Raw genomic sequence first — 19,665 nt, 5'->3', positions numbered from 1 at the left:
CATTGATTCTCATGTCGTCTCATATCTATGGGTTGCTCTGAAAATGTAGGTGTATTTATTTTAGTTAGTTGACAGTAACTCAATGATTCACTTATCCACGTCAGAGCATTTGTATATCACATGTTTGCCTGAATCATTCGAGTGTTTTCTTATTTAAATTTGGATAGTTAAAGTGCCCCTTTGTGCACTATCAAAGTAAAAGGTCAAAGTTACAATTTGGAGTAAAGTTAAGGATTTTATTTATGTGTGTCATATTAAACTTGGCTTCAATTAAAATTTATACTCTTCAATTTTGAGTATGCATAATTAGTAGACTATACTTAAACATGTATAAATGCATAAGTAGAAACACACTTACTATATGACATAATTCATGTAGGACGCCACCACATAGGATGCAAGTTGCCATGTACGATGCAGCTTCAGACACAAGCATTTATTTGTTTAAATTCATACATATTTGACTGTCTATTTGTGCATACCCAAAATTGAAGGACATAATTATATGTTGAAGCTAAGTTTATGTTTATGCCTTTTTCTTTTATGTATATAGAGATTGTATAGTTAATGTTGAATCTCGTTGAATTTTACATGTATTTGTTTCCTTATGTTTTTAAGGCATAACACATATATTAGACCCTAAACTTGGCTTTAAATTTTAACTTAGACCTCAAACTTTTAGAGTGCACAAATAGACACTTTAATTATCTCATCTTTCAATAAATAAACACGCGATTCCTACCTAGCAAAACGCATGAAATGCATGCATTATACGTGAGTGAGGGGTAATTTTCGAGGCCCACAAAGGTAGAAAAAATGTCGAAATGACAATTCTACCCTTAATGAATCTCTTTTATATTAATTAAAATTAATTTTAATTTTTTTTAGTTTCAATATGACATGTAAGATATTTTTTTTGAAAAAAAAAGCATGTAAAATGTTTAGTTAGTTGGCAACCACTGATTGACTCACTAATACACGTGGGAGCATTTGCATTTCACGCACTTTGGCTCCAAAAATCGCGTGTTCATTTATCGAAAGATAGGATAGTTAAAATGCCTATTTGTGCACTATGAAAGTTTGAGGTCAGAATTAAAATTTGAAACCAGGTTTAAGGTCTAATATATTGTAACGACCTGTTTAGTTGTTTTGAGCAGCAGATTTTATTTCTGGAAAAACTGGCTGAGACGACGGATCCCACGACGGACCGTCATGGGCACGACGGACCGTCGAGGGGATCTCGTTCCAAAACACTTAGATTTCTGAAAATTGGATACTGAAATCGACTCTCTGAACTTCGTGACAGAATGGCAGGACGGACCGTCACAGGCGTGACGGGCCGTCACAGATCCTTCAGTAAATTTCAGACTCTGAACTCTGTGACGACTCAGCAGGACGGACCATCGCAGGCACGACGGCCCGTCACAGACTGCGTAATCCCAGGCTGAGTCGGATTTCTTTAAATGTTTTAAGGGGCGTTTTGGACTATTCCTACTTATAATTATAAAGTTGGTGGTTGAATATTAATAATCCAAATTTTTGAGGGTTAAAGGAGATAACCTTAAATTAATTAGTGGGTTATTTTATCATCTTTTATACTTAATTATATGCTAATTAGGGTAAAAGACAAAAGGGTTGGAATAAGAAAAAGAGAAAAAAAAACAGAGAGTAAAGAGAGAAACGATCGAGAGAAGAGGAGAACGCAAGGGAAGCAAAGGTTTGGGAAAGTAGATTGCTTGATCACGAATTCTTCGGTGGAGGTAGGTTATGGTTTTTACACTATTCGTAGTAAACTCTTAATAGCGAATGATATGTATTGGGTAGTGTTGTAAACCCTTCTATATGCTTAATTATGTGTTTGCATGTTGTGATTATATAATTGTGATAAAATAAGCATGATGAAGCTATTGAATCCTAAATCTTGAAAAAGAAACCCTAATCTACTTTGTTAATGATGATGCCTTAGTATAAAAGAAGGCTTGATGAACGAAAGTAGTGAGATTAGTAGATCGGGTGCCACGTTTCGGTACCAGGATAGTATATGAGAATCGGAGTGTCACGTTCCGACACCAGGATAGAATATGGATCGGGTGCCACGTTCTGATACCATGATAGTATATAAGGATCGGAGTGTCACGTTCCGACACCAGGATAGAATATGGATCGGGTGCCACGTTCCGGTACCAAGATAGTATATGAGGATCGGAGTGTCACGTTCCGACACCAGGATAGAATATGGATCGGGTGCCACGTTCCGGTACCAGGATAGTATATATGGATCGGGTGTCACGTTCCGACACCAGGATTAGTAAAGAGAATGAATCTTGAAATATGTTAATATACTCAATTTAATGAACCTAATTCCCAAATGAGTATGATGGGGAGGCGTGAGTCCTCATTGATGAGCTTGGTGTTGCGACCAAGGGTTATGGTAAATGTAAATGCCGCATGTTGAGTACTGTAGTTGATTTTATGATATTATCTGATATATGCTGTTTTCTATTTTGAGTTGGCCGATGATATCTACTCAGTACCTGTGTTTTGTACTGACCCCTACTTGTATATTTTCTTTTTGATTATTTGTGGAGTGCAGCAAACGTGCCGTCGTCTTCAATTCAACCGCAACTCTAGTTAGTCTTCATTACTCCGGATTTCAGGGTGAGCTAATGCTTCTAGCTTGGACTGGATCTTCCTCTTCATGTCTTGATGCCTTGAAGTTTCGGCATGGACTAGTTTTTTATGTATTTTAGCTTCTTAGATACTCTTAGATTAGTAATTTGAGGATAGATGTTCTTGTGATGATGACTTCCAGATTTTGGGGAATAATAGTTGTTGAGTTTTTAGAAGTTTATTGAATTGATTTTCATTAATGAGTTTAAGTCTTCCGCATTTTATTTTGTTCATTATGTTTAAAATGTTGGGGTTTAGATTGGTTGGTTCGCTCACATAATAGGATAAGTGTGGGTGCCAGTCGCGGCCCGATTTGGGTCGTGACAAACTTGGTATCAGAGTATTAGGTTCGTTGGTCTCATCACACAAGAACGAGTCTAGTAGAGTCTTAAGGAACGGTAGGGGGACGCCTTTACTTTTCTTTGAGAGGCTATAAGACTTTAGGAAAATTCCATTCTTTCTTTCTTTCGTGCTATTACTTGGGTCCAATTGGTATCTAGGTGATATAAATTGGTATCTGACCATCTTCACTCTATTTCGCAGATGGTTAGAACTAGAGCAACGACTGCGCCAACACCAACACCGGCAAGACAAGAAGCGTTTGAGCCAGCCACTGGGGTTGTATCTCGAAGAGGAGTAGGGGCAAGGGGCCGTGGAAGAGGTCGTGGGAGGACGTCCTCTAGGGGAAGAGGACAAGCGCCCGTCCCATCTGGTACTAGGGCGGTGAATCCTCCACCAACTGAAGAAGTAGTAAGAGAGGGTGAGGAAGGGGAAATTGAGTAAGTGCAGAACGAGGAACTACCACCCCAACCTACCCCAGAGATGATAAATCAGGTTCTTGCTTATCTTAGTGGGTTATCTGATCAAGGTCAAACACCTCCAGTGTTTTCTGCACCAGCACCTCAGGTTCCGGAAGTACAACAGACAACTACTGCGGCTCCCTGCATGGATGTTCCATTGGAAATAGGCACGTTTCCTTGTCTGACTACAGGGCCTATAATGACAAATGATCAACATGAACTTTTCAGTAAGTTCTTGAAATTGAAACCTCCAGTCTTCAAAGGTGCTGAATCTGAGGATGCCTATGATTTTCTGGTTGACTGTCATGAGCTACTACATAAGATGGGTATAGTAGAACGGTTTGGTGTTGAGTTTGTCACTTATCAGTTTCAAGGGAACGCCAAAATTTGGTGGCGGTCACATGTTGAGTGTCAACCAACAGAGGCACCACCTATGACTTGGGCATTATTCTCTAGCTTGTTTATGGAGAAGTATATTCCCCGGACCTTGAGGGATAGGAAAAGAGATGAGTTTTTGAGCCTAGAGCAAGGTAGGATGTCGGTTACTGCATATGAGGCTAAGTTTCGTGCATTATCCAGGTATGCTACCCAGCTTTGTTTCAGTCCACAAGAGCAGATTCGCCGTTTTGTGAAGGGGTTAAGGTCAGAATTGCGGATTTCGGCCTTACAGGTAGCGGCTACGGCAAAATCCTTTCAAGAAGTGGTAGACTTCGTGATAGAGGTGGAAGGAGTGAAGCCAGATGACTTCACCATGGCATCGACATCAAAAAGGTTTCGAAAGGGAGGTGAGTTTAATGGTTCTTACTCTAGAGGACAGGGTTCAGGAGGTTACTCAGTCCGACCAATTCAGTCTTCACTACAGACTGTAGTTGGGGGTCCGCCTCAGACCGGTCAACACTTCTCTGAGAGACCTATGCTTGAATCCAGAGAATGTTATGGATGTGGGGAGACTGGACACATTAAGAGGTATTGTCCAAAATAGAGTTACAGACCTCAAATAGTCAGAGGTAGAGGTGGTCATGGAAGAGGCCGTCATTCTGGAGGGCGTGGTGGCCGAGGTAATGGTGGTCACCAAAACGGCCGGGGTGATGGACAAATGGGAACTACTGCAGCGCAACCTGGTAGAGGCAACGGGCAGACAGGTGATAGGGCCCATTGTTATGCTTTCCCTGGGAGATCTGAAGCGGAGACATCTGATGCTGTCATCACAGGTAATCTTTTGGTCTGTGATTGCATGGCTTTTGTATTATTTGACCCTGGATCCACATTTTCATATGTATCTTCCTCATTTGCTACTGGTCTTAAATTAAATTGTGAATTGCTTGACATGCCTATTCGTGTTTCTACTCCGGTGGGTGAGTCTGTGATAGTTGAGAAGGTGTATAGGTCTTGTCCTGTGACTTTTATGGAGAGCAATACTTATGTAGACTTGGTTATCTTAGAAATGGTTGACTTTGATGTAATTTTGGGTATGACTTGGCTTTCCCCAAATTTTGCAATCTTGGATTGTAATGCTAAAACTGTGACGTTAGCCAAGCCTGGGACAGATCCGTTAATGTGGGAGGGTGACTACACTTCCAATCCGGTTCGTATCATCTCCTTTCTTCGTGCTAAGAGAATGGTTAGTAAAGGGTGTTTAGCTTTCTTGGCACACCTCAGGGATGACACCACCCAAGTACCTTCAATTGAGTCAATTTCGGTCGTCCGTGAGTTTCTGGATGTGTTCCCTGCAGATCTTCCTAGCATGCCACCAGATAGGGATATTGACTTCTGCATTGATCTTGAACCGGGTACTCGCCCCATTTCTATACCTCCTTATAGAATGGCTCCCACGGAGTTAAGAGAGTTAAAGGCCCAACTTCAAGAGTTGTTTAGCAAAGGCTTCATTAGACCAAATGCATCTCCTTGGGGTGCTCCTGTTTTGTTTGTGAAGAAGAAGGATGGAAGCTTTCGGATGTGTATAGACTACAGACAACTAAATAAGGTAACGGTTAAGAACAAGTATCCTCTTCCTCGCATTGATGATTTGTTCGATCAGTTACAAGGTGCTTGTACCTTCTCAAAAATCGACTTAAGATCTGGTTATCATCAATTGAAAATACGGGCAGCAGATGTGCCCAAGACTGCTTTTCGGACCAGGTATGGGCATTATGATTTCTTAGTAATGTCTTTTGGGCTTACGAATGCCCCTGCTGCTTTCATGAGCTTGATGAATGGGATTTTTAAGCCATATCTGGATCTCTTTGTGATCGTATTTATTGATGATATATTGGTATACTCAAAGAGCAAGAAGGAACATGAGGAGCATTTGAGAATTGTATTGGAAATGTTGAGGGAGAAAAAGCTTTATGCCAAATTCTCCAAGTGTGAGTTTTGGCTAGATGCAGTGTCCTTCTTGGGGCATGTGGTTTCTAAGGATGGGGTGATGGTAGATCCTTCTAAGATTGAGACAGTGAAGAATTGGGTAAGACCAACTAATGTGTCAGAAATAAGGAGCTTTGTTGGTCTAGCTAGCTATTACCGTCGATTTGTCAAGGGATTCTCTTTCATTGCTTCCCAATTGACGAACTTGACTAAACAGAATGTTCCATTTGTATGGTCGGACGAGTGTGAAGAAAGCTTTCAGAAGCTTAAGACTTTGCTGACTACTGCACCTATCCTTACCTTGCCAGTAGAGGGTAAGAACTTCATTGTTTATTGTGATGCATCCTATTCTGTCTTGGGTGCGGTGTTAATGCAAGAGAAGAATGTAATTGCTTATGCTTCAAGGCAATTAAAGGTGCACGAACGTAATTATCCGACCCATGATTTGGAGTTGGCTGCGGTAGTGTTTGCATTAAAGCAATGGAGGCACTATCTATATGGAGTTAAGTGTGAAGTCTACACGGATCATCGTAGCCTACAGTATGTCTTTACTCAGAGGGATTTGAATTTGAGACAGAGGAGATGGATGGAACTACTGAAGGATTATGATGTTACCATCTTGTATCACCCAGGAAAGGCTAATGTTGTGGCAGACGCCTTAAGTAGAAAGGCAGGGAGCATGGGAAGTCTAGCTCACTTACAAGTTTCTAGACGCCCATTGGCTAGAGAGGTTCAGACTCTGGCTAACGACTTTATGAGGTTAGAAGTAAATGAGAAGGGGGGGGGGGGGGGGGGTTTGGCCAGTGTGGAGGCGAGATCTTCTTTTCTTGACAAGATTAAGGGGAAATAGTTTGATGATGAGAAACTAAGCCGAATTCGGGATATAGTGTTGCGAGGAGAGGCTAAAGAAGCAATAATGGATGAGGAAGGTGTTTTGAGGATTAAGGGAAGGGTATGTGTGCCCCGTGTTGATGATTTGATTCACACTATTCTTACAGAGGCTCATAGTTCCGGATATTCTATACATCCTGGTGCAACCAAGATGTACCATGACCTAAAGCAACACTTTTGGTGGAGTAGAATAAAGCGCAACATTGTTGATTTTGTTGCCAAATGTCTGAATTGTCAGCAAGTAAAGTATGAACACCAGAGACCCGGAGGAACACTTCAGAGAAGGCCCATTCCTGAATGGAAGTGGGAGAGAATTGCAATGGACTTCGTGGTTGGTCTTCCAAAGACATTGGGGAAGTTTGACTCTATTTGGGTAGTTGTGGACAGATTAACTAAGTCTGCTCATTTCATTCCGGTCAAGGTGACTTATAATGCAGAGAAGTTAGCCAAAATTTACATCTCAGAAATTGTTCGATTGCATGGGGTTCCACTTTCCATCATATCAGATAGAGGTACGCAATTTACTTCTAAGTTTTGGAGAACATTGCATGCTGAATTAGGTACTAGGTTGGACCTTAGTACTACATTTCACCCTCAGACCGATGGTCAGTCTGAGCGAACAATTCAAGTGTTGGAGGATATGCTTCGTGCATGTGTGATAGAATTTGGAGGACATTGGGATAACTTCTTACCCTTAGCAGAGTTTTCATACAACAATAGCTATCACTCAAGTATTGATATGGCTCCTTTCGAAGCATTGTATAGGAGGAGATGTAGGTCTCCCATTGGTTGGTTTGATGCATTTGAGGTTAGACCTTGGGGTACTGATCTTTTGAGGGATTCATTAGAGAAGGTGAAATCTATTCAAGAAAAGCTCTTAGCGGCTCAAAGCAGGCAAAAGGAATATGCAGATCGAAAGGTTAGAGACTTGGAGTTCATGGAGGGTGAGCAAGTCTTGCTGAAGGTTTCGCCCATGAAAGGGGTGATGCGGTTTGGAAAAAGAGGTAAGCTAAGCCCAAGGTATATTAGACCATTTGAAGTACTTAAGCGAGTAGGGGAGGTGGCCTATGAATTAGCCTTGCCCCCAAGACTGTCAGGAGTGCATCCGGTATTTCATGTGTCTATGTTGAAAAGATACCATGGAGATGGAAACTACATTATCCGTTGGAATTCAGTTTTGCTTGATGAAGATTTGTCTTATGAGAAGGAACCTGTTGCCATTCTAGATAGAGAAGTTCTAAAGTTGAGATCAAGGGAGATTGCATCCATCAAAGTTCAATGGAAGAATCGACCAGTTGAAAAGTCCACTTGGGAGAAGGAGGCTGATATGCGAGAAAGATACCCATACCTGTTTACAGATTCAGGTACTCATTTTCGCCCTTGTTTTCCTTCTTGTGATCGTTCGGGGACGAACGATGGGTAAATTGGTATCTATTGTAACGACCTGTTTAGTCGTTTTGAGCAGCAGATTTTATTTCTGGAAAAACTGGTTGAGACGACGGATCCCACGACGGACCGTCATGGGCACGACGGACCGTCGAGGGGGTCTCGTTCCAAAACACTTAGATTTCTGGAAATTGGGTACTGAAATCGACTCTCTGAACTTCGTGACGAAATGGCACGACGGACTGTCACAGGCGTGACGGGCCGTCACAGATCCTTCAGTAAATTTCAGTCTCTGAACTCTGTGACGACTCAGCAGGACGGACCATCACAGGCACGACGGCCCGTCACAGACTGCGTAATCCCAGGCTGAGTCAGATTTCTTTAAATGTTTTAAGGGGTGTTTTGGACTATTCCTGCTTATAATTGTAAAGTTGGTGGTTGAATATTAATAATCCAAATTCTTGAGGGTTAAAGGAGATAACCTTAAATTAATTAGTGAGTTATTTTATCATCTTTTATACTTAATTATATGCTAATTAGGGTAAAAGACAAAAGGGTTGGAATAAGAAAAAGAGAAAAAAAAAATAGAGAGTAAAGAGAGAAACGATCGAGAGAAGAGGAGAACACAAGGGAAGCAAAGGTTTGGGAAAGTAGATTGCTTGATCACGAATTCTTCGGTGGAGGTAGGTTATGGTTTTTACACTATTCGTAGTAAACTCTTAATAGCGAATGATATGTATTGGGTAGTGTTGTAAACCCTTCTATATGCTTAATTATGTGTTTGCATGTTGTGATTATATAATTGTGATAAAATAAGCATGATGAAGCTATTGAATCCTAAATCTTGAAAAAGAAACCCTAATCTACTTTGTTAATGATGATGCCTTAGTATAAAAGAAGGCTTGATGAACGAAAGTAGTGAGATTAGTGGATCGGGTGCCACGTTCCAGTACCAGGATAGTATATGAGAATCGGAGTGTCACGTTCCGACACCAGGATAGAATATGGATCGGGTGCCATGTTCCGGTACCAGGATAGTATATAAGGATCGGAGTGTCACGTTCCGACACCAGGATAGAATATGGATCGGGTGCCACATTCCGGTACCAGGATAGTATATGAGGATCGGAGTGTCACGTTCCGACACCAGGATAGAATATGGATCAGGTGCCACGTTCCGGTACCAGGATAGTATATATGGATCGGGTGTCACGTTCCGACACCAGGATTAGTAAAGAGAATGAATCTTGAAATATGTTAATATACTCAATTTAATGAACCTAATTCCCAAATGAGTATGATGGGGAGGCGTGAGTCCTCATTGATGAGCTTGGTGTTGCGACCAAGGGTTATGGTAAATGTAAATGCCGCATGTTGAGTACTGTAGTTGATTTTATGATATTATCTGATATATGCTGTTTTCTATTTTGAGTTGGCCGATGATATCTACTCAGTACCTGTGTTTTGTACTGACCCCTACTTGTATGTTTTCTTTTTGATTATTTGTGGAGTGCAGCAAACGTGCCGTCGTCTTCAACTCAACCGCAACTCTAGCCAGTCTTCATTACTCCGGATTTCAGGGTGAGCTAATGCTTCTAGCTTGGACGGGATCTTCCTCTTCATGTCTTGATGCCTTGAAGTTCCGGCATGGACTAGTTTTTTATGTATTTTAGCTTCTTAGATACTCTTAGATTAGTAATTTGAGGATAGATGTTTTTGTGATTATGACTTCCAGATTTTGGGGAATAATAGTTTTTGAGTTTTTAGAAGTTTATTGAATTGATTTTCATTAATGAGTTTAAGTCTTCCGCATTGTATTTTGTTCATTATGTTTAAAATGTTGGGGTTTAGATTGGTTGGTTCGCTCACATAATAGGATAAGTGTGGGTGCCAGTCGCTGCCCGATTTGGGTCGTGACATATATATATTATGCCTATTTTAAAACGTTTTTAATGAAAAAATTCTGACTCTGTTAATACATTGACCAAATGAAGTGAACTACAACATTAATTAGTTAAGGGTTACGGAAAATAATACTGCTCAACTTTTTCATATTCGATTGATCAAATATTTGAAAAACATTTCCTTTAAGAAAATATATTCCTTGGAAAATTAAAAAAAAATAAACTTTTTTAATAAAAATAGAAAAAATAAATTCCATGAATTTTATATTGATTTTGTGCTCTCGTACCTCCTCACCATCTTATATCCTTACCTCCACTCCCATTGTATTTACAAATACTTTTAGATTAATATTTAATTTTCGCAAATAGACCAAACACAAAAAAAAAAAAAAAAATTAAGAAAGTTATTTATTTACTTGTTAAAAAAAAAACAAATTCATAACGTGCCAAACACAACTAAAGTAATGTACACTTTGAAAAGTGTTTCAAGTGGAAAAACACAAGACTCACATATAGTTAAATAACTTAACAAATTAAAGGCAATATCACTAAGATTCGTTGAATTTTTTTTTTTTTAAATTAGGTCTTTCATTAGTTTCTTCTTTTGGTTTTAGAATTTGTCATCCCTCCAAAAGCCAATATGAAAGCACTATTAAAAAAACAATTAAAAAAATAAATATGAAAGCATTATATACCTTCAGTGTGAGTGCTCAATTATCAAAAAGTTGGTACAAACATTTAAAAAAAGAAAAAGAAAAAAAAAAGAGAAGAAGAAATGGTCTTATAAGTACATTGATATGTATGAAAAGGGAAAATGTGAATCGAGGTAAATCCTCTTATTTGTTTGTACATACACACGTCTATCGTTTAATGTCATAGAATACTGACGTCGAAGAATCTTAGTAACTTCGTTAGTTGGTTATCTAAATTTTATCTGATTGGTGAATGTTCGATTCTCCGTCTTATAATAATTCTTTCCCTTTCCCTATAGCCCCATTTTTCAAAAAGAAATAAAAGTTGTAAAAGTCGATTTTTTATTCTTATTTTGTCAGTTATTCGTATTGGAGCCCGGGAAGTCTCGTGGCCGCTAGCAAGGCGATTTTGTACTCTAGAAACTCGAACATGAAATCTCTGATTAAAGATTAAAAAAAATATTTATCTCCCCGTAACAATCCATCTTGAATAGAAAGTCGATCGATGTTTAGTTTGAACTATCTAGGTGATACTTTTACAAACAAAAACTAAAAAAAAATGAAGAGAGAAAAAGATGAAGGCAAAACTACAAGTGATTCGCACTAAAGGTGTACGTACAAGAACCAATGAAGCACGTTGAAAATCCTGATATTTTAGGTTCACGGAGTAGAAATAAAAAAAAAAAAAACTTTACGAAGTGATTCTTTTCATATATTTAATTCTTGATGAATAAAATATATTATAAATTAATCGAAACGTACAAAAACTTATTCAAACATCAAAATAATTTTTACTATTAGGGAAGCATAAACGCCGTGATCGTCACAAAACCGGCGTCATCCGGCGATCCCGGAGTATTGTCTTTTGGACTCTTACTGATGACGTGTCCATGCTTTAAAATGTGCAAAACTAAGTTCAAGGAAAATAAATAAATTAATCTCTCTTATTATATTTTTTTATAATGTAATAATTATTTTATTTTTCTGTAGAAGCCGTTAATTGCGGTTGGCACGAGTGGAACAAAAAACATTATAAAAATGTAAATAAACTGTATTGGACCCCTTTATTTGACCTGAAGTGGTCTCATATAATTTCATTTATTAGGAACATGCAATGTTATCACAATGAGGAAAATATGGCCCCGCAGCGTATAATTTAAAATAATCGAATTTTAATATGAATATTAGATATCAAAAAAAATAATACGTTGTTTATATATAATGTCATGATATAATAAGAAAAATATGAAATGTGCGTAAATTTGAATTAGTCAAACTTCAATATAGATATTCGACAGTAGATAGGTGAAATGTACATGCAATGTTACGATAGTGAGGAAATATGGAGCCTACGTTGTGTAAATCTGGAATAATCAAAAATTAATATGGATGTTGAGCATTCAGGTGAAATGAACATGCAATGTTATGACTTATGACAATGAGTAAAATATGAGGTTTATGTGGTGTCAATCTGGAATAGTCGAACATGCAATGTTATGACAATGAGGTCTATGCGGCGCGAATTTAGTCAAACTCAATTTAGATGTTGGACATCGCGTAAAATGTACGTGCAATATAATGTTATGACACTGAGGAAAATATAGGGTCTACGGGGCATAAATCTAAAATAGTGAAACTTTGATATGGATATTAATCATCAGGTGAAATGAGCATGCAATGAAATTACCAGCTTAGGGGTTTATTCCGATCTTTTCGACTGAAAATTATATTATTTTTACATGATTAAAATAATTTTTAGGTATATATATTAGATGTCAAACCTTCTTCGACTACTTTGTCTGTTATTTCTTCAGATTTTGAACCCCTTTATTGAAAATCCTGACTCCACTACTGGTCACGACAATGAGGAAAATATGATGTCTACAAGATGCGAATATGAAATATTGAGATTTCAATATGAATACCGGACATCGGGCGAAAATATTTAAAAATAAGAAAAATATGAATTATTCAATATCCAAAACTCCTTAATTTGTGCTCTGTCGGTGTTGAATTTTTACAAATAAGAGTGCCATAAATGGAGGGGAAGGGAAGTGTTGTTTGTCGGAATATTGATTTTGTGAATCATTAATATTGTAATTATGCTTAAGCTTATTTGTCTTTTATTAATCATCCACATGTTATGTTACTTCCCTTTTCTTCTTAATTATTAATTATCATTATTCCTCCATCCCAAAATTAGTATCATTACGATAAATTATTGTTATTGTGTGTGAATATTGTTTTTACGACACTAATCGGAATCATGTTTTTTCAATCGGAAGGTTCAAAAAATTAAAAAAAAGGTATAAATATGTGAATAAGTCAATAAAAAAAAATCATTTAAAGGGAATCACTAATGTAGTTGAAATTTTTCAACGTAAATTTAAAATTTTCACTTAAAGAATTTGGAATAATAAAAAGACAAATTGCATAAATAAACTAATAAAATACAATTTCGAGAGAGTCTCTAATATAGTTGATAAGTTTCAAGGCGAATTCAAGTTTTTCACTTAAAAACTTCGAAAAATAAAATATCATCTGAATAAGCCAGCAAATTATTATTTCGAAGAAATCCTTAATATAATCGGTGAGTTTCAAACAATGAACATATGAGTGCATTTGAAAGTTGCTATATTCTTGTTCAAAATTAATATATTCTATAATTAGTAAAAATATATCTTATACACAATATAATTTTAAATTGAAATATATTATATGAACACTCTCTAGATCCACCTTACTTTTAGTGGGTGAAAGTTTTTATAAACTATTTTAATAACCAAAAATCAAATCGAAAGTAAAATCTAGGTAAAAATTGACAAGTGTACAATTACTATATTTTAGTATTAGAAAGTAGCCAGCCAATTACTTATTTACACGTATATATTACATTGATGCTTTAGCCTTTTATTTAAAGTTTTGGCCGTATTTGAAATTTAACCTCATCTTTGCCACATGGCCTCGTTGGCCAAAATGTTAATAAATTGAATAGTGACACAACAGACACTTTTCTGCAAACTCTTTTTGACTGGATTCTCATACAAACTCTTTTTCCTACATTTTACTTTGCACTTGTCTGTCTACACCTATAGTAATTATAGTAACAAACTTTAACTAATCCTTTATTAGTCGTATTTTACTTGTTCACTATTGATTCGATATATTTTTAAGGAATAATAATCGAATAATGATTCTTTTAAATCACTATTTGTATATAACAAATTCAATATTTGAAAAATATATTATAATGAGTGCGAACTAACCATAACAACAATGGTAAATCAAAAACTGAGTGATGGGTTATATATCTTCTAATTTATTGTATCGAAAAGGATAAAATGGACTGAATTTTTTTTAATAATTTAATCAATTGGCTATCTGAACTTTCACATAGTTGGTGAGATCAAGTTCAATTTCTCGCATTCTATTTCTTCCCCGTTTCTTCTTCCGCCTCCTACCCTGCCCTCATTTTTAATTTTTTAAAAACAGAAGTATAAATAGACCTTTTTTTTTGTTTTCCACCCGGTGTTCGATATTCAAATTGAAGCCCGACTTAAAGATTCGCGTTAAGAAGTCCCACATTGAGGATAAGTTGCTTCCTAGCAAAGGCGAATTTATATCCAAAGGGACTCAAACTTGAGATCTTATGATTAGGATGAAAGAATATTTATCATTCTACCACAGCTCTGATTGATTACACCAGTAAAAGTGATATTAGGGAGTACTATTAGATATCTTGTCCAATTTCTTTAAAAAAGTTAAAAAATAATTTATTATTCAATCTTAATTAGTAAGTATTAGTATTCACTTTTATAACTTATAAAATTATAAATAATATAGTAAAATTATAAATCAGGGTGGACTACGGAGCTAGTAGCTCAAATGTGAATCGATCGAATTGAATAGATTATATATATATATATATATATATATATGTGTGTGAGAGAATAAATTTATTAATTATATATAAATATTAAATTTAAAATTGAAAAGCTATTTTTAAAAATAATATTCGTATATAAACAAATAAAAATTAACAGCGAGTAAAATAATTATATCTCCTTAGTAAGGAAATAAAAATTTCAGCGCCGAACCTTATTCACCAAAAGCGACAAACAAAAGCACATGCCACTGTCTCTCACTTCCAAATTTTTTTTAAAAAAAAGTATCAATAAAATTATTTTTGTTTAATATTTCATTGATTTATTTTTTTAAATAACCCAAATTTGCATTATTTGTTCCACACTGTCCATTTTCTATTTTATTTTTTTTTGGCATTTTCTCTTCTTCCCTCCACCATATATACTAGTTCATTTTCTTCCTTCTCCCCAATCCTCACTCTTTCTTCTTTATTTTACCTACATTGGCTATTTTTTTCCAAAACAGTTATAGAAATAATTAGTTGAAATACATGATGAAAGTTTTTTTGATGCTATGTTACATGAGTAGTCTATTTTTGTTGTTTCCTAATTTGGTATTTGGTAGCCATAATTATGGTGAAGCACTAAGTAAGAGTTTTTTATTTTATGAGGCTCAGAGATCTGGTTATCTTCCTCGTGATCAAAGAGTTCAATGGAGGGGTAATTCTGGTCTTAATGATGGAAAAGCTAGTGGTGTAAGTTGTTCTTTTATGTAATAGTCATTCGTTATAACAATATTTCAGTATTACTATAATGTTTTGTACTCATGAGTCGCGTTCTAATTTATATGATATAGTTCGATTTAATAAGAAGTTTATAAAATCGTTAATGGTATGCAGATACACTTCGTCATACTTTTGGAATATTGGTGTCCCTGTCATCCATAAACTAGAGTATATATGTCTTTCACTCTAACGGAAGACTAGATAGATACACGTGGTGCAATCTTATCCGGCGATAAATGTCAAATCGATGGATAAGATTATGACACGTGTATGTGCCTTAGTATAAAGGGTATTTATGCTCTAGTTTTTTGATAACAGAGGCATAAATGTCTCAAAAGTATGATGGATGATAGTTTGGGGGTATATATATCCTTTTCCTCTTTAAAATAAGTTTATAAATGTTTGTGCGACTATAAATTATTTTTTGAAGGATAAAATAAATATTTTAAAGTTAAATTGTTACTATATGTAAAAATATGTTATTTTTGAGACTAATTAAAAGTGAAATTGAGTCAAAATATGTTAAAACAACATATCTAGTGATATCTCATTAAGTAGAATACGGAAAGAAGAACAGCACGTACGTGGACCTAAACCATTACCTTGTAAAGGAATCATATAGTGTAAAAGTAAAAGGCTAAGTATAATATACTTGGTTGAATGTTTAAATTGTTTACCTATAAGATTAGTGATCAATTTTAACTCGATACTTTTTTTTAAAATTAAATACGTTTATGTTTATTAAAAATTCTAAATTCGTCTCTGATATATGATATATGTTGTAGGTGGATCTTGTTGGAGGGTATTATGATGCAGGGGATAATGTGAAATTTGGTCTACCAATGGCATTCACAGTTACTATGATGTCATGGAGCATAATTGAGTATGGGAAGCAAATGAGTGAAAGTGGAGAGCTTAGTAATGCTATTGATGCTGTTAAGTGGGGTACTGATTATCTACTTAAAGCTCATCCTGAACCACATGTCCTATATGGAGAGGTAATTGATTTCGATATATATATATATATATCGTCAGTATAAATAATTTGACGATGATGGTCACACGATCAAGTTGTAATAATATGTTAAATAATGTATAGGTTGGAGATGGTACCACAGATCATTACTGTTGGCAAAGACCAGAGGATATGACCACTTCAAGAGCTGCTTACAGGATCGATCCAAGTCGACCTGGATCTGATCTAGCGGGGGAGACAGCAGCCGCTATGGCTGCTGCCTCCATAGTCTTTCAGAACTACAACCCTGCCTATGCCGAGGAGCTTCTAACTCATGCATATCAGGTCAGCGCGATTTTTACATGACTTTGAAAGAGTAACATAAACTAAGAATGCAAGAATACTTAACAAATTGCATACTATCAGATCACTTAAAAGATAAGTTATGTACATTACATTATTCTTCTCTTCATTTCCATAACTTGTGGTTTTGCTGTTGTTTTCAGTTATTCGAGTTTGCGGACAAATACAGAGGCAAGTATGATAGCAGTATTACTGTGGCCCAGAAGTACTATCGATCTGTTAGTGGATACGCGGTATGTGTGATTGTTTCATTAAGAAATACTATGTGTGACTCACATATGTTGTATTCATCTTGTCATTTTCACAACATTTAATCAAGAAACTTTTGATTTTGACAGGACGAATTACTGTGGGCCGCTGCTTGGCTGTACAAGGCATCTAACAAGCCATATTACTTGAATTACCTAGGGGAGAACGGCGATGCACTTGGTGGAACCGGTTGGTCCATGACCGAATTTGGTTGGGACGTCAAGTATGCTGGTGTCCAGACTCTTGCTGCTAAGGTCAATCACCTAAAACCATACACTTCATTTCGTAATATTCTTGAATAATACTCTGTAGGTACACCATGATAAAACGAAAATGAAAATATATAGCATCTGCGTAACCAAAAGGCTATATAGAGTATTTTGGTCCAAATCTTAACGTACACACTAGCTCCGCCCCTATTACTATGCAAATCATTAACGTATTTCGTGGATATTATTGCAGTTCCTGATGCAAGGAAATGCTGGTAACCATGCTGCTGTGTTTGAGAAGTACCAAGAAAAGGCTGAGAATTTTATGTGTGCATGTCTCGGAAAGGGTAACCAAAACATCCACAAGAGTCCAGGAGGTCTCATTTTCAGGCAAAGATGGAACAACATGCAATTTGTCACAAGTGCTTCATTCCTTGCAACTGTTTACTCTGACTATTTGGCATCTGCTGGAAAATCCCTCAAGTGTGCATCCGGTCCTGTATCATCACCCGAGCTCCTGGACTTTGCCAAGTCACAGGTAAATTTATACTCCCTCCGTTTCATTTTTGTGTGTCTTAGTTTGACTGGGCACGAAATTTAGGAAAAGTTAGGAATTCACCTTGGATCATATGGTGCGGAGTTAAAGATCGAGTTACTAAACATAGAAAGTGACACTCTTTTTTAAACAGACTAGAAATTTGTCAGGTGGAATGTTGGAGTTAAAGAGTCACTAAATACAATAAGTGACATTCTCAAGCATGTTTTATCATTTTAGGTTGACTATCTACTTGGAGATAATCCAAGAGCGACAAGTTACATGGTGGGATACGGTAACAATTACCCGAGACAAGTTCACCACAGAGGTTCCTCGATCGTATCTGTAAAGATTGATCCTACTTTTGTTAGCTGCCGTGGAGGTTATGCTACCTGGTTTAACAGAAAGGCGAATGATCCCAATCTTCTAACCGGAGCCATTGTTGGGGGACCAGATGCCTATGACAACTTTGCTGATCAAAGAGACAACTATGAGCAAACCGAACCAGCTACTTATAACAATGCTCCCTTAATTGGTGTGTTAGCTAGACTTCATGGTGGTCAAAGTGAATATAGTCAGCTCCTTCCAGGTATTCTAACGCAAGCAATAACGTGCTCAACTTTGATCCGACCCTCCCATTTGCTACCTCTCATTCTAAGTAATTAATTCGATGTTATTGCTAACAAAGAGTACTTCTCCGTGTTTACTTGCAGTTGCTATTCCTCAGCCAAAACCAGATCCAGAGCAAAAAACAACTCCAGCCCCAGGTACTTAAACTATCTCTTCTTGTGGCATTTAGAATTACTTGGGTAAATAAATGACACAACACTCAAACTTGGACGAGTAAATACTCCAACTTTGAGTATGCACATCTAGACACTTCAACTCATCTCCACTGTGTCAGTTGAAAAAACTTCCAACTTACCAAATGATCATCTAGACAACTTATCAATGTTACGAGACACAGTGGGAACGAGTTAGAATGCTTAGTTGCCAGTTGAGACATAAAGTTAGAGTGCTTACTTGCCAGCAGAGGTCAAGTTTGAGTGTCTGTTGCACAAATAAAATTGTAGCTATAATTTTCTTTTACATAATATCTGCAGCTACTGATATTGCTATTGAGCAAAAGGAAACAACTTCATGGGTACGCGAGGGGAAAACTTACTACAGATACTCAGCAATAGTAACTAACAAGTCTTCTAAGACATTGAAGAACTTGAAGCTTTCAGTATCCCAGCTTTATGGTTCGCTCTGGGGTCTTTCAAAGTACGGTGACTCCTACGTGTTTCCAGCCTGGATCAACTCGTTACCAACTGGAAAAAGCCTCGAGTTTGTTTACATTCACACTGCTAATTCTCCTGCAGTGGTCTCAGTATCAAGCTACACTCTTGACTAAAACGAGAGAATATTCACTTTTCGAGGGGTTTAAATGTAAGATTTGTGCAGCTTGTTTGTAATTTTTCAACTTCTAGTTGCTTTGTAGTTTGGTTATTACTTATCAGTGTTTTAGTTGATGAAGTAAGGCGGATATTTGGACGAAGAAAGGAGCGAAGAGACGAATTAAAACAAGTGCTCATCCTCTTTCTTCTCCACTTCATTTTGTCACAAGATCCATAGTAATGTATTTGAAAGAAAGTTGCTTCTCCACAGAGAGTACATATATGGAAGTCTTCATTTCCTTTGTAACTTATGCAACCTCAACGTTTTCGTGTTTATAATATTTTCTCCTCTGATTCATGCCGTGCAAAACATTCCCATGGCATTAGCTTTACTACAATATTACTTGCTTTTGCACATACATTTTTTCCAAATACAGGATCCGCTTTGATATGTTTTTTCTTGACCTGAGGGTCTATCAGTAATAACCCCTCTACCTTTCAAGGTAGGGTAAGGTCTGTGAAGTTCTATCCTCTCTAGTTTCCAGACTTCACTTGTGGGATTACCGATTACAGTGGTAGGTTAGCGTAAAATTTGAGTTGATCAAATTAAAATTCTGGAT

General features: G+C 36.8%; 1 protein-coding gene across 1 annotated transcript; it reads left to right on the top strand.

Annotated features, from left to right (window-relative positions):
- The first annotated feature begins 14,184 nt into the window (after positions 1-14,184).
- On the top strand, positions 14,185-19,352 carry LOC101247302 (endoglucanase 1). Its single transcript, XM_010316201.4, has 9 exons — positions 14,185-15,325; positions 16,141-16,353; positions 16,455-16,655; positions 16,817-16,906; positions 17,012-17,176; positions 17,385-17,669; positions 17,907-18,255; positions 18,380-18,433; positions 18,770-19,352. Exons 1-9 carry the CDS (start codon positions 15,122-15,124, stop codon positions 19,060-19,062), a joined length of 1,854 nt encoding a protein of 617 aa, XP_010314503.2. The 5' UTR covers positions 14,185-15,121; the 3' UTR covers positions 19,063-19,352.
- Positions 19,353-19,665: the final 313 nt, after the last annotated feature.

Source organism: Solanum lycopersicum, chromosome 12, assembly GCF_036512215.1.
Source record: "Solanum lycopersicum chromosome 12, SLM_r2.1".
Lineage (NCBI taxonomy): Eukaryota > Viridiplantae > Streptophyta > Magnoliopsida > Solanales > Solanaceae > Solanum > Solanum lycopersicum.
This window is presented reverse-complemented; position numbering and strand designations above follow the sequence as displayed.